The sequence below is a fragment of the Pipistrellus hanaki genome, assembly GCF_964339955.1.
Source record: "Pipistrellus hanaki genome assembly, chromosome: 6".
Lineage (NCBI taxonomy): Eukaryota > Metazoa > Chordata > Mammalia > Chiroptera > Vespertilionidae > Pipistrellus > Pipistrellus hanaki.
The window spans coordinates 54,829,638-54,848,583 of NC_140508.1; the positions used below are offsets into that span (position 1 = coordinate 54,829,638).

General features: G+C 41.5%; 1 protein-coding gene across 1 annotated transcript in view; it reads left to right on the forward strand.

The window, feature by feature from the left end:
- The first annotated feature begins 1,641 nt into the window (after positions 1-1,641).
- Positions 1,642-18,946, forward strand: part of ABHD3 (abhydrolase domain containing 3, phospholipase) — a 33,734-nt gene continuing 16,429 nt past the window's right edge. Inside the window, exons 1-4 of the mRNA XM_084888136.1 lie at positions 1,642-1,939; positions 2,539-2,702; positions 4,398-4,580; positions 13,480-13,525. Coding sequence (XP_084744262.1) covers positions 1,793-1,939; positions 2,539-2,702; positions 4,398-4,580; positions 13,480-13,525 — 540 coding nt within the window. The 5' untranslated portion in view covers positions 1,642-1,792. The remainder of the gene's footprint in view (positions 1,940-2,538; positions 2,703-4,397; positions 4,581-13,479; positions 13,526-18,946) is intronic.

Sequence of the window (18,946 nt, forward strand, 5' to 3'; positions counted from 1 at the left end):
CTATGGGGAATCAAGCCTGCAATCTCAGCATGTGCCAGGAATCGAATCAGGATCTCTTGGTTCATGGATCAATGCTCAACCACAGAGGCCCACCGGCCAGGCTGTTAGTATCACTTCAAATGTAAGCAAAATGAAATATACATCTGTTTATGGGGGGGCAAGGAAGAAGGCAGGGGCAGGCATTATAAAGAATGTCACATGTAGCCAAAACTGGTTTGGCTCAGTGGAAGAGTGTCGGTCTGGAGACTGAGAGGTCCCGGGTTCGATTACGGTCAAGGGCATGTACCTTGGTTGCAGGCACATCCCCGGTAGGGGTTGTACAGGAGGCGGCTGATCGATGTTTTTCTCTCATTGATGTTTCTAACTCTCTATCCCTCTCCCTTTCTCTCTGTAAAATATCAATAAAATATATTTTTTTTTAAAAAGAAAGAAAAAACAGAATGTCACATGTAAATTGTCAAGTATGGCAACCACCATGTGTACATTTGTGTTTCTGTACTTGAGTACAAGAGCCAGCGAGTGAAAAAATTACTTGTATTCAGGGGCAGACTGGCACTTATAGAGTATAAATAATTCTATGGATTAAAAAAATACAGGCTCAGTGAAGGTAACTGAATTATTCTGGGTTGTGGGCACCATCAAGTTGCAATGACCAAATCAAGGCAAAATAAATTGCTCCCTTCTGGCCCATCCCCTTTCCCTAGCACTGTTTATATAATTAATTTACAATCCTGTGAAATTTTCATAGCCCTTACTTTTTTCCTTTTGCCTTTATGTCTTTCCACTCTTGGTCACCCCTAACTGCCCTCCCTTGCAGGCCTGGTCCCTCCCAACTGTCCTATGATAGTTGGGTGTGGGGATGGATGGGGGTGGGGAGGAGCTCGTAAGAAACAGATTGTTAAATCTTCCACACCTTTTAGATGTCTGTAAGTATATCCTGGCTTTTAGGCATGTTGCCATAACTAAGCCTAGGAGAACCTACTTCATAAATGGTTTATCTGCGTATTAGGTAATTTGAATTTCCTTCAAGTTCAAACATTCACAAACCAGTAATAGGCTTTATAATTTTTTTAAAAAAATCCCAGTTCATATTCTTGATCTCATTTATTTTCGGGAACTACTTCTCATTTAAGGCATACTGAAGAATTCAGAGAGGTTTTGAAAATCAAGTCTGAATGTTCTCACTGTTGAATGTTTATAAAATATTTTTTTCCCTTTTTGATAGTCTTGGGAAAACAACACAATTTCCGAGGGTGAAGGGGGGCGGGTGTAGAATTTTTTCACTACATAGGGAGTGCATTCTCCTAACGTATCTGTGGCATTAACTCCCCCAAATCTTGGAATCCAACTCACACTTCTAGGACACCTTAAACTGTTCCGTTTCCAGGAAGGAGTCATCCAGACCCAGGATCACTCAAGGTCACTGGGGCAGGTATCCTGCCCGGCCCACTTCCCTCTCGGAAGCCGGCGCCCGCGTTCTTCCCACCCTTGGGCTTCACCCAAGTCCGACTGCGACCTGGAGGCGAAACCCCGTTAGCCCTGCGGGCGGCAGGGCTTGGACCGCGCCTCCGCAAGGTTGCTGAGTGGCTGGCGGCGGGGGCGGTCCGGAGGAAGCCGGGGCGGAGCCGGCGGCATCTGGCGGGCTGGGCTGCACTTCCCGGGGGCCGCCCGGCGAGCCACCGGCGGAAGCCGCACTCTGCCCGGCAGGCGACGCTCTGCTCCCGGCTCCTCCGCGCGCCGCGCCCGCCCGCTCTCCCGCCCGCCGGCCGGCCGGCCTCCCGCCGCAGGAGCCATGGACCTGCGGATGCTCTCCCGGGAGCTGTCCCTGTACCTGGAGCACCAAGTCCGGGTTGGGTTCTTCGGCTCGGGAGTGGGCTTGTCCCTGATCCTGGGCTTCAGCGTCGCTTACGCCTGCTACTACCTGAGCAGCATTGCCAAGGTGAGCCGAGGGGAGGCGCGGGCGCCGCCGGGGCGCAGGGCCAAGGGCGGCTCTGCGGGGAGCCACAGCATCGGGGCGTAGCGGGAGGCTAGGCGCTGGCTGGAGGAGATCGCCGGCTGGGGACGTCCTGGGGGCGAGCCTGCTGCTCCCCGGCGTCGCCCTTTCCCCCCACCCCCGGCATCCGAGGGTCGCCCTTGGAGCGCGCGCGCGCGCGGGGAAGCCGGCCAGCCCCGGGTCGCCTGCGGGGGGTCCGCCCCGCTCCGCGGACCGCAGCCCGCACCGTCTGACCTCGGACCGCTGCCCTGTCCCCGTGATCCGCCCCGCAGAGCCGCTCGGGAATGCGGGAGCACTTTTTAGAATGACGGATCACTTTTTTGAATGACTTATTCCAACTCGCGCCGGTCCCGATCCCCCGGAGGAGCGGATACCCGGCCCTGTAAAGCCCGTTGTGGCTGTGGGTTATTTGCGTCCGGCTCCCAGTAATCCCGGGGATCTCCGCCCGCGTCGGGGACGAGCCGGGCCGGTTGTGGCTCACAGTCTGCAGAAACTTTCTCCGTTCCGCATCCTTCACGGAACTGTCTTTTCCCACTCCCCCGCAGAAGCCCCGGCTGGTGACGGGGGGTGAGAGCTTCAGCCGCTTCCTTCAGGACCACTGCCCCGTGGTGACCGAAACGTACTACCCGACCGTCTGGTGCTGGGAGAGCAGAGGGCAGACCCTGCTGCGACCCTTCATCACCTCCAAGCCCCCCGTGCGGTACAGGAAGTAAGTGCATGTCCGTTGTCAGCCATACCTTCCAGATCGCCGCTCTTTGCATTCTGCTGGTCAGTAGAACCTCTGGTTTAGTAGAAAAAAAGGAGGAATGGTCATGAAAAGCATTCCCTTCACCCCACACCCAGCTGCAGGGACATGTCAGGTATTGCCTTTCACCATTTTTTATTTTTTTTTTGGGGGGGGGGTGTGTGCTCGGGTGTAAATGGTTTCTTTCTAGATTACTACGAGAAATGTTTGGGGGTTACTCTTTTCCAAAGTCATCATGCACCTGCCCCTGAGGACCAGATCCTTGGATGATAGGTACAAGTTCACTGTTGCTGGGGATAAGGGTGGGGGTGAGAGGATGAAGTCATTTGGATTTTTGTGTGGCAAACCCCCCTGTACAAGGGCTTTTGGATAAGCAAATGGGTTCTTGGTGATAATGCCCTTGACGTGTTAAGGAGGTGGTCCAGGATATACCAGGAACCAGGAGATTGAAATGGTGCCTATTACTAATTTCCCTGAGTCATCTAGTCCTTGTGGGGTTCCTCTGGTTGCCTGGAACTTGCACTATTTGTCTGTGAAATTCCTATATGTTCAGAGGTACTATGGGAGAAGTACTTTAAATTTAAGAAGCAAATTTTGTAATAGACTCTGGGAAGACTCCGTTATTAAGTCAAACAGGCAGAGAAGAGATCGTATCTGCATTTTATTTATTCATAATTCACTGTTAAATTATTTGGCTGACCTCAATCAAATAGGGGTTAAAGGCTGGGTATTTTAGAGAAATGAGGAACTAATTAAGATAAATACTTGATCCCGGCAGGTGTGACTCAGTGGTTAAGCCTCGACCTGTGAACCAGGAGGTCATGGTTCCATTCCTGGTCAGGGCATGTACCTGGGTGGTGGGGCAGGAGGCAGCTAATCAATGATTTTCTCTGTCTTCATTGATGTTTCTATATCCCTCTCTCTTCTTCTCTGTAATCAATAAAAAAATATATATTTTTAAAGAAATCACCCAACCTCCGTGGCTCAGTGGTTGAGCGTGGAACTATGAAGCAGGTCGATTCCGGGTCTGGGGACATGTCAGGTTTGCAGGCTCAATCCCTAGTAGGGAGCATGCAGGAAGCAGCCAATCAATGATTTTTTAAAAATGTATTTTTATTGATTTTAGAGAGGAAGGGAGAGGGAGAGAGATAGAAACATCAGTGGTGAGAGAGAACCATTGATATGATCCTCCTGCATGCTCCCTACTGGGGATCGAGCCCTCAACACGGCATGTGCCCTTGACCTGAATCGAACCTGGATCCTTCAGTCCTCAGCCCGACACTATTCACTGAACCAAACCAGCTAGGGCCAATCAGTTGTTCTTATTGATATTTCTATCTCTCCCTCTCCCTTCCTCTCTGAAATCAATAAAAAAAAATTAAAAATCAGAGTAATGCATAAAATAAAAAGATAAATACTTGAAATACTTTGAAGTTCATTTTTATATACTACCTTTTACAAGTGTTGCTGGAAATACTTTAAGGTACTAATTTCAGAATATTTTTGTAATGAAAGAAAGTGATAAAAGTGTTTGTTAGTGAGTGCTGAAGAAAAGTTATTTTGAGATGACCAAATACTATGTTATATTTGTAGAATTAAGACACTGATATTAAGATGTAACTTGAAGCATTGAATGTGTCTCTGAATTGTTTCTTTTAGTGAATGTGTTAAAACGGCAGATGGAGGACAGATTTTACTGGACTGGTTTGATAACGATAACAGTAAGAACTATATGGACGCCAGCACCAGACCTACTATCTTATTGTTGCCCGGCCTCACTGGAACAAGCAAGGAGTCATATATCCTTCATATGATCCATCTTAGTGAAGAACTAGGATACAGGTACTGGTGAAAGATTTCCCCCCCATTTTTCTCTTAATTAATTCTAAATGAAACACAAATTACCTTCCTTTGTTTCAGAAATGCTTATTGTTTATTGCATGGATTAAGCAACCCCCTACATTGTTATTTTCTCTATTTCTTCCTTCCCTGTTTTTTTTTCTTTCTTTCTTTCTTTTTTTCTTTTTTCAGGAAGATGTGTAACTAAATTATTTCATGGGAAGTAGCATTTAGCATAGTGGGCATTCAGCAGATTTTGGTTGAATGAAATTAGAATCACCTAGGAATTGACATAAAACCCAGGTTTGAGGACCCCTGAAGAGAGTGCTGTATAGAATAGCAGATCCCTGAGAGAGTATACTGTGGCCTTCATGTCATGTTCCATATTTGAGTCTTCGATCCACTTATCTTGCCTCAGATCCAAGTGTAAAAAATATTCAAAATCAGCCAAAACCGGTTTGGCTCAGTGGTAGAGCATCGGTCTGCGGACTGAAAGGTCCCAGGTTCGATTCCGGTCAAGGGCATGTACATTGGTTGCAGGCACATCCCCGGTAGGGGTTGTGCAAAAGGCAGCTGGTCGATGTTTCTCTCTCATCGACGTTTCTAGCTCTCTATCTCTCTCCCTTCCTGTCTGTAAAAAAAAAAAATCAATAAAATATATTTTAAAAAGTCACATTGGATTAAAAATTAATTTATTTGCAAAGTACTTTTCACATGGTAAGCAATATAAAAAAATATATATTCAAAATCAGCTTGTAGGTGATCTATGCCTCTTTGCATGTCCATATGGCTAGTGTTCAGTCAATGATGTCACACCATTTTTGAAAAAAAACATTATTCAACTTGGTTAGCAGATGCAATTGATTTAGCAATATTAAATTTCAGGTTCAGATCTAAAATCTTAAAACCGTCATTGCAAAGGTACTGCTTTTTTGTGCCTCAGTCTTTTTCAGCTGATAATAATTATTGTAATGTGACACTCTGAGTTGCACTTAGAATTGTATCTTATGTTAAACTTGAGATACTTGTTTGTGTGAAAAACTGAGGTTGAGTTTATATTAATAAAAATATTTGTATATACATCTGTAACAGTGTTAACAATATAAATAAAGAGAAAGTATTTTTATATAAAGGGGAAAATGCCAGAAGAGTTATTTCAATGTTGACAAGTTAATTCTGATCTTTTAAAGATAAAGCATATTTTGTCCATGAAATGACAATCTCTCAGAAGCTTTGATATGGCATTTCAGAATTATGGTTTCAATGACATTTGCACTAAGCAATATCAGAAATGTATCATTATTGGATGTTTAAGCACCAATGTGAGACTTGATTCCAATTTTTTGCTAAAACTTAGTCATGCTCAAGAAGTACAGATCATAAAGCCTTTTGCACATATTTAAATTGCTGATTCTATACTTGGCCTGATCTATCTCCCAAGATTTAGAAAGTACTTTTAAAAACAATGCAGTTGAAACTAAGGGACTGAATCTTATAAGTCTTAGAGTTGCCAGGAAGTATGGCTTTCTTCCATCATTTGTAAAAGTTGCCAAATTTTATTACCAAACTAAAGACCCAGTGCACGGATTCATTCACCGATGGGGTCCCTTGGACTGGCCTGCACTCTCTCACAATCTGGGACCCTTCAGGGGATGTCTGATTGTCAGTTTTGGCCAGATCCCAGCAGGCCTGATCCAGACAGGAGGGACCCTGATCCTGTGTGTTGAGAGTCTTTCCCCTGGTGGTCAGTGTGTGTCATAGTGACTGGTTGTTCGATTGTTCAGTCATTCGGCCGCTTAGGCTTTTATATATATAGATAGAGAGATTTTATTACCATTTTATTACACTGAGCTTCAAAGCTGTTGGGAGGTTCTAACTTCCCTACGGGTTAAAATCTCTTTGGCGGATTTAGAAGCTTTATTGAGAATATATGACACAAGGAAGGCTTGTGTTAGGTACTATGTGGAGATACAAAGAGTTGTGAGAAGTTGTCCTTGCCTCAAGAAGCTTATGAGAGGGGAGGCTGGATCAGGCCACTGTCAGTTTCTTGAAGACCCAGTTTATTTGGGTTCAGGGAAATCTAACACTGAATCAGGTAGTAGAATGCATGAATAAAGGAAGGTCAATAAATATTTCAATAGCCTTTGGGCCTATCCTCACTAATTTTTAATTGACAAGGAATCTCTGAATCTAAGTTGGAGAGAGTGTATTAGTTAGTTTTTGCTGTATAACAAACTATCCAAAACTTAGTGGCTAAAACCAACCACCATTTCGCTCACAATTCTGTAGGTCAGCAATTTGGGCTGAGCTCAGCTGCGTAGTTCTTCTGGTCTTGGCTGGAATCTTTTGTGCATTTGTGGTCAGCAGCCAGAATAACTCCATGTTTGGGTACCCTTTACAAGGATGACTCATCTCAGCTCCACATAGTCTCCATATCAAGCTCTCCCTGAGGTTGATCATTTGGTGGCAAAGGCTTCCAAACGTGTGAAAGTGAAAGCCACATGGCTTCTTGAAGCCAAAGCTGAGAACCCTCACAATGTTGCTTCTACTGCATTCTAGTAAAACAAAGTCACTTTCTAGTTGAAGCAAGTCAGCCCAGAGTCAAAGAGTAGGGAAAGAGACTCCATCTCTTGACAGACATCTTTGCAATCAATCAAAGTTGGTCAGGTAGTTGCAAAGACCACTGAGGTAAAAAATGCACCTGGAACTTTGGCACAAGGCTGAGTTGAGTTCTTAGGTGGCAAAACAGATCCAAGTCGTTGATACTGTGGCCTGGGGTCTAGTAGGTAACATAGCTTGTGGAAGGCTGTGTAGTGTGGGGGGATGTACATGAGCCTTGGAGCCAGGCCTGGATTCAAATGTTGGAACTACCACTTACTTAGTGACCCTGGGCAATTAATTTTTAACTTCACCAATCACAGTTTCTTACTAGAGAGTTTAATGAATCAGACTGTATAAAGTACTTGGTTGAGTGCCCTGAACAAAGTGGGTCTTTAGAAATGTTCAGGTCTTCCTTCTCAGGTCTGTTTCCTGATCAAAGTAGAACATTTTTTTAAAAAAAATATATTTTATTGATTTTGTACAGAGAGGAAGGGAGAGAGAGAGAGAGTTAGAAACATCGATGAGAGAGAGTCATTGATCAGCTGCTCTTGCACATCCCCTACTGGGGATATGCCTGCAACCAAGGTACATGCCCTTGACCGGAATCAAACCCGGGACCCTTCAGTCCCCAAGCCAACGCTCTAGCCATTGAGCCAAACCGGTCTTGGCCAAAGTAGAACATTTTTTTTTAAAAAAAAAAATATAATTTAAAGAGCAAGTACAAGTAAATCTACCTCTTGGAAATATAAACATCTAGTTATCTCCGAATACTTATTCCCCCTTTCTTCCTCAGTAACAGAATCTTCCAATTTCAGTTGGGTAGATAGCTGCCCAAAAATAAAGACTTCACTTTAAAACCTCCCTTGATGCTAAGAAACAGCAGGCCAAAGTGATATCAGTAAAAGTAGTGTGCACAGCTGCTAGGAAGCATCCTTAAAGGACCCTGGTGTTGCATTCTCTAATCTCCATTTTTCCCTTTCTTGGGTGCTGGCATGCAGATGTGGTAGCTGGAGCTGAAGCAAGCCATGGCTTATGCAGCAATCCAATATAGGAAACTTAGTTTCCTGAAACTATAGGGCACCATACAAGCCCTGGTCTACCTTCATGGGCTTTTACATGAGAAATAAATTTGTACCTTGTTTCAGTCACTGTTATTTCGAGTTTTCTGTCATTTGTGGGCAATCCTGGCACTTCCTAATACATTTCTTCCCTACCACTGCCAACTCTTTGTCAGTTCAATTAGACTGTATGCTCTTTGGGAATATAGGTTCTGATAGTGTCCTTTACAGTAAGTACCAAAATACTAAATGACTGGCCTAGATTTCAGTGGACGTTTTATTACATAATTTTTTTTTCCAGGTTGTATTTTAATGTTTTAAAATGATACATACAAAGAGCAAAATCTGCAAACAGTACAAACGTATTTTCGGTGAAAAGTGTCTTCCTGGTACCCAGTCACTCAGCTCCCTTTCCAGAAGCAATTTCTAGTACTAGCAATTTCTAGTACTAGCAATTTCTTTCAGAGATAGTCCTTGTCCTTGCAAACACGAATGTGAAGATCTCCCCAGTACCTTTTATGTATTTATTTTTAAAATTTAATTAATCTTTATTGTTCAGATTATTACAATTGTTTCTCCTTTTTTTCCCCTTCATAGTTCCCCTCTACCTAGTTCCCACCCTCTGTCCTTACCTCCCCCCCCCCCGCCCCCGTCCAATAGGTGTATGATTTTTGTCCAGTCTCCTCCCATACCCCCCACATAGACACCCTCTTCCCCCTGAGAATTCTCAATCCACTCCCATTCTATGCCCCTGATTCTATTATATTCACCAGTTTATTGTGTTCATCAGATTTTTAATTCACTTGACTTTTAGATTCATTTGTTGATAGATATGTATTTGTTGTTCATAATTTTTATCTTTACTTTTTTCTTCTTTTTCCTCTTTTAAAGAATACCTTTCAGCATTTTATATAATGCTGGTTTGGTGGTGGTGAACTACTTAACTTTTTCTTGTCTGTGAAGTTCTTTATCTGACCTTCAATTCTGAATGATAACTTTGCTGGGTAGAGTAATCTTAGTTGTAGGTTCTTGCTATTAATCACTTTGAATATTTCTTGCCACTCCTGTCTGACCTGCATAGTTTCTGTTGAGAAACCAGCTGATAATCGTATGGGTGTTCCCTTATAGGTAACTGTTTTTCTCTTGCTGCCTGTAAGATTCTCTCTTTATCCTTTGCCCTTGGCATTTTAATTATGTTGTGTCTGGAAAACAAAAATAGTACCATTCTCTAGGGACTTAACATTATCTATCTAATTGTTAGATATCCCACTATAAAATGATACCTCAATTAACAAATTTTCAGAGACAAAGCTCTTTTAGAGAGCCTTGTGTTATCACTTTTGTTGTAGTTATTCAACTGAAAATATGGTGCATTTCTTTTCAACCTAACTAGATTCTATTCTCCTTGAGGCCAGGAACCTTATATTTTTATTTCATTTTTCTCTAGTAAGTTCTGATTCCATCTTGAAATTAGTTCAGCAAAGCTCTGGACAAATAGCTTAGTTGGTTAGAGCATCATCCTGGTATGCCAAGGTTGTGGGTTTCTCTTCCTCTCTTTATGTCTCTCAAAACAGTTTTAAAATATATATATATATTTTATTGATTTTTTACAGAGAGGAAGAGAGAGGGAAGGAAGAGAGAGGGATAGAGAGTTAGAAACATCGATAAGAGAGAAACATCGATCAGCTGCCTTCTGCACACCCCTCACTGTGGATGTGCCCACAACCAAGGTACATGCCCTTGACCAGAATCGAACCTGGGACCCTTGAGTTCGCAGGCTGACGCTCTATCCACTGAGCCAAACTGGTCAGGGCTCAAAACAGTTTTTAAAAATTAGTTCAATAAATATTCTGTTTAATAAATTTTGAATGAATGTGTCATTCCAATATTCATGTTCACGTAAAGTGCTTAGAACATGATCTGGCACATAGTAAGCACTAATAAGTATCTACTGCTATTATTATTACCTGAAATCAGTGTAGTGCTTTCTAAATGTTCATATCACTCTTTCCTTTGCTGATTTTTATTTCCTTTTCTTTTAGTTTTATTTTTTATTAAGTTTATTGGGATGACATTGGTTAATAAAATCATATAGGTTTGAAGTGTACATTTCTATGATACATGAACTGTATATTATATTGTATTATTTGTATCCTGAGAATCAAAGACTTGTGGAATCTTAGAACTGGAAAATATTTAAGGTCACCTGATAAAATCACTTTATTCTGGTAGATCACTGGGCTTGAGCAGATTCAATGCTCTCTGGTCCCCCTCACTATAATAGTGGTTCTCAAACAAGGGGGCTATAGACAGCCCCGATGTAAAGAATTACTTGGTCCATAACATCCATAGTGCTAAAGGTTGAGAAATCTTATACTGTAGGTATGTCTCTGCTATGTCTTCTCTTTATTTATATTTGCCATGCTTTGAGAGGAAAATTTAAATAGTTAAAATATGCAGGAAAAATAAGTTTTGCAGAACGATTTTTCTCATGTACATACTCTTTAAAGTTGTTTGGGAGAAATTATAGGAATTATTTGGAGAGAGCTGTTACAAAGTTAACGGAGGTTTATTGAATGCCTTAGCAATAGTAGATGCTTCTGTTAAACAAAAAATTTTAACTTTAAAGAGACTGAGTGTGTGTGTGTGTGTGTGTGTGTGTGTGTTTTAAAGAAAGTGTTTATTGGGCCACTGCTAGCAAAAGAAGAAGATGGGTCTAAGAGCATGGAGTCTAAACCACCTGCAGCATCACTAACTAGAAAAGACAAACATGTCCTTCGTGGCTTTTTTTTTTTTTTTTAAATATATTTTATTGATTTTCCACAGAGAGGAAGAGAGAGGGATAGAAAGCTAGAAACATCGATGAGAGAGAAACATCAACCAGCTGCCTCCTGCACACCCCTTACCGGAGATGTGCTCGCAACCAATGTTGACTGGAATCGAACCTGGCACCCTTCAGTCCACGGACTGACACTCTATCCACTGAGCCAAACCGGTTTTGGCCTTCATGGCTTTTTTATACATCAAGTAGGGGGAGAAAGATGTAAGCTGTTCTAAAATAATTTACATTAGCTGTAGACAGAGGGATGGGAGACTAGTTCTGGGAGGGCCAGCAGTAAGTACAGCTCCTGTGTAAGCAGGAAGCAGACTCCTGGGGTTCCACTGCACCTGGCTGTGCCGCCTTTCGATAGATAGTCTCAGAAATAGCCGCCTAGAAGTTAGTTTAATAATCCCAACATACAGAAGAAAAAAGAAAAGAAGAAAATAAAAAAACCCACAAAAAAATAATTTCAGCATACATTGAAGAGTGTAAGTAGTCTTTTGTTGGTTTTTACCCTGCTGTTGTTAGCTGATGAACCCTTTGGTGTCTCTTTTTAATTTAGAACATCTCGGGGGTTTTTCTTGTCATTTCATGGCTACCTCTTTTAGCTTTATATGTGTTCCCTGATGACTGACAGGGCAGAAACGGGGTTAAATGAAAGAAGAAGCTGAAGGGGGAGAAAGGAACAGAATGGCAGCCCCCATTCTGCCTTTCTCTGTAGCTGCTTTGCTCTTTCATTCTTTATCTCTCTGCCCCATTCCCAAGACTAGAGGTAAATACAGTGATCACTGCTGCTGAATGAACATTGTCAGGAACTAAGGCCTGTGGAGAGGTCAATACAATTTCTCTTCTAGCAAGAGATACCAGAGCTGTGATCCACTTTTAAAAGTTGCCTGAAAAAAAGTGAAAATATCCCAGTCTGCAGTTTGGAAGAAAATCCCAGGTGTATAGCCTGCTTTTTCATGAGTTTGCAGATCATCTTTTCCTTTCCCCTCATAAGGTCTGTTCTCTTCTCTCAGTCACACGGTGATGTCTTGACCCAAAAGCCATTTTTTATCCAGTGGTTCTTTTCTGAATGAGTAGGATCTTCAAGGCTCAAGGTCACAATGAACTTTAGTCCCAATTCCAGTGTAACTTAGGTGCTTATGCAAGTAAATACACGCGACTAACTTAAATTTTATTTGTCTCTAATCTCTCCTGCCACATATTTAGCAAGAAAAGATTAAGCACTAACTGACATTATGCTAACGTTTCTGCATGTGTTTATAGTATATTTAAGGTCTTCCTTTGACTAGTCAATAAAATGTAATATTTCTAGCTTTTTCTCTAATTAGATTGATGAGATTTTTAAACATTTCCTTTTTCAATTGGGCCTAGTAAAATTTCCTATATGACCTTTCAGAAACAAGACAGAATTCCTTTGCAGAAACATATCCTGAATACCACATTAAACTGTAACCCCCCTTGAGGAGAGAGTCAGCGTTGTTGAATGTTCAGTAAGGCAGTCAGGTCATTGGTGCTTAGAACCCATGCAATGATCAGCAATACCCTGAAGAAAAGGAATTAGAACCTTAAACGTCCTTGATTATTGATTGGATAAGTAAACAGTAAAAAAAAAAAAAAAAAGAATTTTAATGGACATGAATATAGATTAAATCAAAGAAACCTGTGCAGACACAAGTCAGGATTCATTTCAGGATGGCACAAAATACATATCTGGGGTTATGACTGACTGAAAATGTAATGAGAGTTAAATATCTTAAATGCAGAATGAGTATTTAAAGCTAACCTGGCGCTGCAACTGCCATTGTTACTAGTGGCTGTCGTTGTGTACTTAGCGTGAGCCAACCCTGTTCTAAATCCTTTACGTGTGACGATTGACCCAGAAGAGGCAAACAGGTTTATAGAAAGCTCAGGTGCCAGGCTCCTTTCAGCTGCACCTTAGTGTTTTTGCCTCAGGTAAAATTCCCGTACCGGTGTTTGCTGAGCCTTGAGAGAACAAGAGCTTTTATTGAGGTTAGGAATATGTATTTATTAATGTTGCAAATAGAACAGGTAGAGGCCTTTTTAAAATTTGAACCAAAAACAATTAAATTTGACTTTTATTTAGAGTTGTTTTAACAACATCTATTGGATATGTGTGCATACGGATAGGAAGAAGTTGTAAAAATTCTGCTTTTGGTAGGAAAATGTAACATCATTTCAATATACGGTTTTCTGATTTGAACCCATGAATTGAGTTTAGAGAACTGGGAATGTATTTTCATGCACTTAGATGAAATTGTCAACATGCTCATGTCTTTGGGAGAGATTTTTTAAAATCTTTTTTGTGCTCTAAAACAGTGCTAGTAAGATGATTTTTGATAATGCAGTGTGAGCAAGAATCATGTGTAAAAATAACAAAATTGTTTTATGCTTTTAGATGTGTTGTTTTTAACAACAGAGGAATGGCAGGCGAGAATCTCTTGGTAAGTAAATTTAAACTAATAACAGCTTAATTTTTAAAAGAATCATTTCTAGTTTTATAATGAAAAGCATAACTCATAAGCAATTCAAGATCATTGTGGAAAATACAGATAAGCAAAAAGAAAATGGAATTTGCAAGATCTGTAATTTATACAACCCAGGGAATCCCCTTGATCTATGTTCATTCAGATCTTATATTAAATGGTAAATATGAAATATATTTTTGTTTTTATAAAAATTAATGTTTTATTTTATCACAATGTTTGTACTTAGTGTATTTTAACATCAATAGATATTTATCTACATAATTTTTAATGCAAAAACATGTTTTCTTTAAAAATTAACTAGAACAGTCCTAGCTGGTTCGGCTCAGTGGATAGAGCGTCAGCCTGTGGACCAAAGGGTCCTAGATTCCATTTCAGTCAAGAGCATGTACCTGTTGAAGGCTCCTCCCCATCCTGGACTCTGGTTGGGGCTCTTGCAGGAGGCAACCAATCCATGTGTTTCTCTCACATAGATATTTCTCTGTCTTTCCCTCTCTCTTCCACTCAATGTAAAAAATCAATAGAAAAATATCCTCAGGTGAGGATTAAAAAAACAAAAACAAAAATTTAACTACTACTTAACAAATTAACCAGCACAGTGACATTTTTTCCCCTTAAGAATTCTACTTTTTGCCGAAACCGGTTTGGCTCAGTGGATAGAGCGTCGGCCTGCGGACTGAAAGGTCCCGGGTTCGAATCTGGTCAAGGGCACATACCTCGGTTGCGGGCACATCCCCAGTAAGGGGTGTGCAAGAGGCAGCTGGTCGATGTATCTCTCTCATCGACATTTCTAACTCTCTATCCCTCTCAGTTCCTCTCTGTGTAAAATCAATAAAATTAAAAAAATTAAAAATAAAAGAATTCTACTTTTTCATGAAAAGATTGACCAAGTTATTTGCCTATATGCCCATCAAAGTTTACATAAAGAAAATATTATTTTAAATCTACTTTTTTTCTAACCCCTAAAGTTGTTGTGTTGTTGTTTTTTGTTGTTTTTTTTTATGATAGAAGTTTTTTCATCTCCTGGGAAATCATCACTCTATTTGATGTTAAGCCTGTGAGTTTATACTCACTGAAATGTTCTGAAAGCTTTTCAGCTACTAGTTCCTCACCACTTCAACAGATCAAAGACAATCCTATCAGAATGGAAAGAAACATTATTTTGAGTCATCGATAGAGCATGTTATTACGTCTATAAATTAGTCATGCTGAAGATACAATCATGTCGTTAATGCCAGTGCTTTAAGAGAACACAGGGAAAGAAGAGACCCTTTCCTTTGTTTTAAAGTGACTCGGGCCTTGGAGGGAATCAAGATCAATACGTTTTTAAAAGCTAAAGTTATGAAGTGTTTGTGATCTTACTAGAGTGCCCCATAAGATTTCGATGTGAAGGTTCACATTTCCTTATTTATCCAGCCTTTTAGGAATCTTATAGACAAATGGTGGATGCGCTAAAGGGGAAGATTTAAATTTGTCCCTGTGGCCCTGGACTAAACAAGTTGTTGTTTATTTGTTTGTTTTTAAGCGTGCAGTGCTATTTATTTAATCCTCACCTGAGGACAGGTTCATTGATTTTCAGAGAAAGGGCTAGGAGGGAGAGAGTGACAGAGAGACAGAGACTGATATGAGAGAGAGATCCATAGGTTGCCGCTCCCCTACAGTCCCCCACAAGGGATTGAACCTACAACCTAGGTGGGTGCTCCTGACTGGAACCCATCCCTCGACCTTCTGGTGTATAGGATGATGTTCCAACCAACTGAGTCACACCATCCAGGGCACAAATTGTTTTTGAGCAGCTTTTGATTTGCTGGGTGCCTTTTTTTCTTTCTTTCTTCTTTCTTTTTTTTTTTTTTTTTTTAATGCTTGTGAGGGATGAGGATATTTTCCACTGATTTCTAGAGAGAGAATGGGAGGCATGGGGAAGGGGAGAGAGAGAGAAGAGAGCCAAGAATCCATGTGAGAGAGACACATCAATTGGTTGCCTCCCACACTTGCCTCAGTTGGGACCCAGGATGGAACCTGCAACCTAAGCATGTGCCCTTGACTGGGGGCTGTCGCTCTAGCCCCTGAGCACAATGGCCAGAGCTGTGTGTCTATCTAGGTGTTTCAAGGATACAAAGATGGGGAGACATGAGCTGAGACTCTCAAGGAAATCACGTGCTACAAAGTAAACTCCATTAGGTCCCATAGAGCGAGGGAGAAAGATCTGTTCATTCAGCCGAACCGTGTTATATGCCTATTAAATCAGGCACTGTAGGATGAGGAGTGTACACATTATTAGACACAACCCTAAGCCATAATAGCTTTAACTTAAGTTACAAGAGAGTGTCAGACACATAAAAATATGCACAGTACAGTGCTAAGTGCAACTGTGAGAAGATCTATTAAGGCTACGGATCATAAAGGAATGGAGTAGCTAACTGCCTGGGGGAGGGGAAAGAACACTGTAGTGGAGGTAAATTTGAGTTGGATCTTGAAGGCTATGGTATTGAGCAAGGAGAGGGAAAGAGAAGCCTTCTCAGCACAAAGATCAAAGTATTAAAGAGCATGGCCTATATCCACCCACTCGTCATGGCTCAGTGGCTGAGCGCCAACCAGGAGGTCACAGTTCGATTCCCAGTCAGGGCACATGCCCTGGTTGTGGGCTTGATCTCCAGTAGGAAGAATGCAGAGGCAGACAATCAATGATTCTCTCTCATCATTGGTGTTTTTATCTCTCTCTCCTTCTCCCTTCCTCTCTGACATCAATAAAAACATATTTGGGCCCTAGCTGGTTTTGCTCAATGGATAGAGTGTTAGCCTGTGGACCATCAAGTCCCAGGTTCGATTCTAATCAGGGGTATGTACTTTGGTTGCAGGCTTCTCCCTGGCTCGGGTCCTGGTTGGGGCTGCAGGAGGCAACTAATCGATGTGTTTCTCTCACATCAACATTTCTCTCTGTCTTTTCCTCTCCCTTCTACTCTCTCTAAAAATCAATGGAAAAATATCCTCCGGTGAAGATTGTTAAAATAAATAAATAATAAATTAATTTTTTAAAACACACTAAAATTAATCTTTAAAATATATACATATATACACATTTGGAAAAGATATGAAGAGCATGGACTAGCAAATACTTGTGGAGGGGCCCAGGCAGTGATTGAGCATTAACCTATGAACCAGGAGGTCAACAGTTCAATTCCTGGTCAGGGCACATGTCTGGGTTGCAGGCTTGGTCCCCAGGGGGGGCATGCAGGAGGCAGCCAATCAATGATTCTCTCATCATTGATGTTTCTATCTATCTCTCCCTTTTCCTTCCTCTCTGAAATCAATAAAAAATATTTTGGGGGAAAAAAATACTTGTGGAAGGATAATGATGATAATTTTGTCTAAGGTTTATTGAGGACTTAGAATATATCAGTTATGTTTTTTCATGCTTAATAATCAGCAATAGAAACAACTCAATGATTTAGGTAAATATAGTCACCATCATCCCCATTTTCCAGAGGAATAAAATGAGACATAAATATGTTAAGAACTTGCCCTAGCCAAGGAATTCAGAGCCAGGATTTAGACACTGGCTCCAGGCGGCCGGGAGCTGGTTCCAGGGCTGCGGCAGACGAGGAGAAGGTGTGTGTGTGTGTGTGTGTGTGTGTGTGTGTGTGTCTCTGCCCGGCCTCCTTCACCCAGGCCCACATGCCCGGAGCCCCTCGTCCCCGTCTGGGAAAGAGCTAGGAGAAGGGGGGACCCCGTGAGGCCACCTCTGAGCTAAAATGTCTATTTTCTTCATTATTATTTTAAAAAATATGTTTGTATTGATGTCAGAGAGGAAGGGAGAGGGAGAGAGAGAGAGAAACATCATTGATGAGAGAGAATCATGGATCGGCTGCCTCCTGCACACCCCACCCTAGGGATCGAGCCTGCAACCCCGGCCTGTGCCTTGACCGGGACTCGAACCCTGACCTCCTGGTTCCTAGGTCACGCTCAACCACTGAGCCACGTTGGCCTGACAGTAGTCTGACTATGTGCTTATGTTCTTCACCATTATGCTATACTCTCTTCTCATTATTCAGGAAGTGATGGGAATTCTTCTAGGATCAAATTTTGAAGTCTCATGTGTAGTATCATCAGGAAAGTAGTATTGAACCATAGACAATAAAAACACACACACAGCTGAAACCGGTTTGGCTCAGTGGATAGAGCGTTGGCCTGTGGACTGAAGGGTTCTGGGTTCAATTCCGATCAAGGGCATGTACCTTGGTTGCGGTCACATCCCCAGTAGGGGGTGTGCGGGAGGCAGCTGATCGATGATTCTCTCATCGATGTTTCTAATTCTCTATCCCTTTCTCTTCCTCTCTGTAAAAAATCAATAAAATATATTAAAACACACACACACACACACACACACACACACACACAAGAAAACACACACACACACATGTTTTTTAGCCCTGGCAGGTTTCTCAGTGGTTAGAGCACTGGCCCCTCACACCAAAGAGTAGCAGGTTTGATTCCCAGTCAAGGGCACGTGCCTGAGTTTCAGGTTCAATCCCCAACCCCAAGCCTCTCTCTCTCTTTCTCTCTGTTTTTCTCTTTCTCTCTCTCCCTTCCTCTCACTCTCTGTAAAAATCAATGGAAAAAATATCCTTGGGTGAGGATGGATGGATGGATGGATAGATAGATAGATAGATAGATAGATAGATAGATAGATAGATAGATAAAACAATGTTTTTGCTTTATTGGGATATAATTGACATATAAAATAATTTGATCATGGTCATGTCTTAGAAGGAGAACTTAGGGCAGTGTGTGAAAAAAAAAGATGGAAGGGTAGGGATTTGGAGGCTGGGAGGCCAGTAAAAAAAAATCAGTTACTATAGACCTACCCATAGTTTGAAAACAGAGGTAGGAGGTAGGAAGAAGAGAGAACAAAAATGAGGGATATTCATGTGATAGAAAGATTATGTGGGAGTCAGGATTCACATTTCTAGCTTGGTGAACTGGCAAAAGGGATGGATATTTGCTGAAATAGGACATTTAGGAAGATTTATGAGGTTTATATATAACAAAAATAAATTCCGTTTTAGATGTTTGTGGTGCTTTTAGATCATCTAGGTCAGTCGTCGGCAAACTCATTAGTCAACAGAGCCAAATATCAACAGTACAACGATTGAAATTTCTTTTGAGAGCCAAATATTTTAAACTTAAATTTCTTCTTTTTTTAAAAAAATATATATATTTTATTGATTTTTGACAGAGAGGAAGGGAGAAAGAGATAGTTAGAAACATCGATGAGAGAGAAACATTGATCAGCTGCCTCCTGCACACCCCTAATGGGGATATGCCCGAAACCAAGGTACATGCCCTTGACCAGAATCAAACCTGGGTTCGATTAAGAGA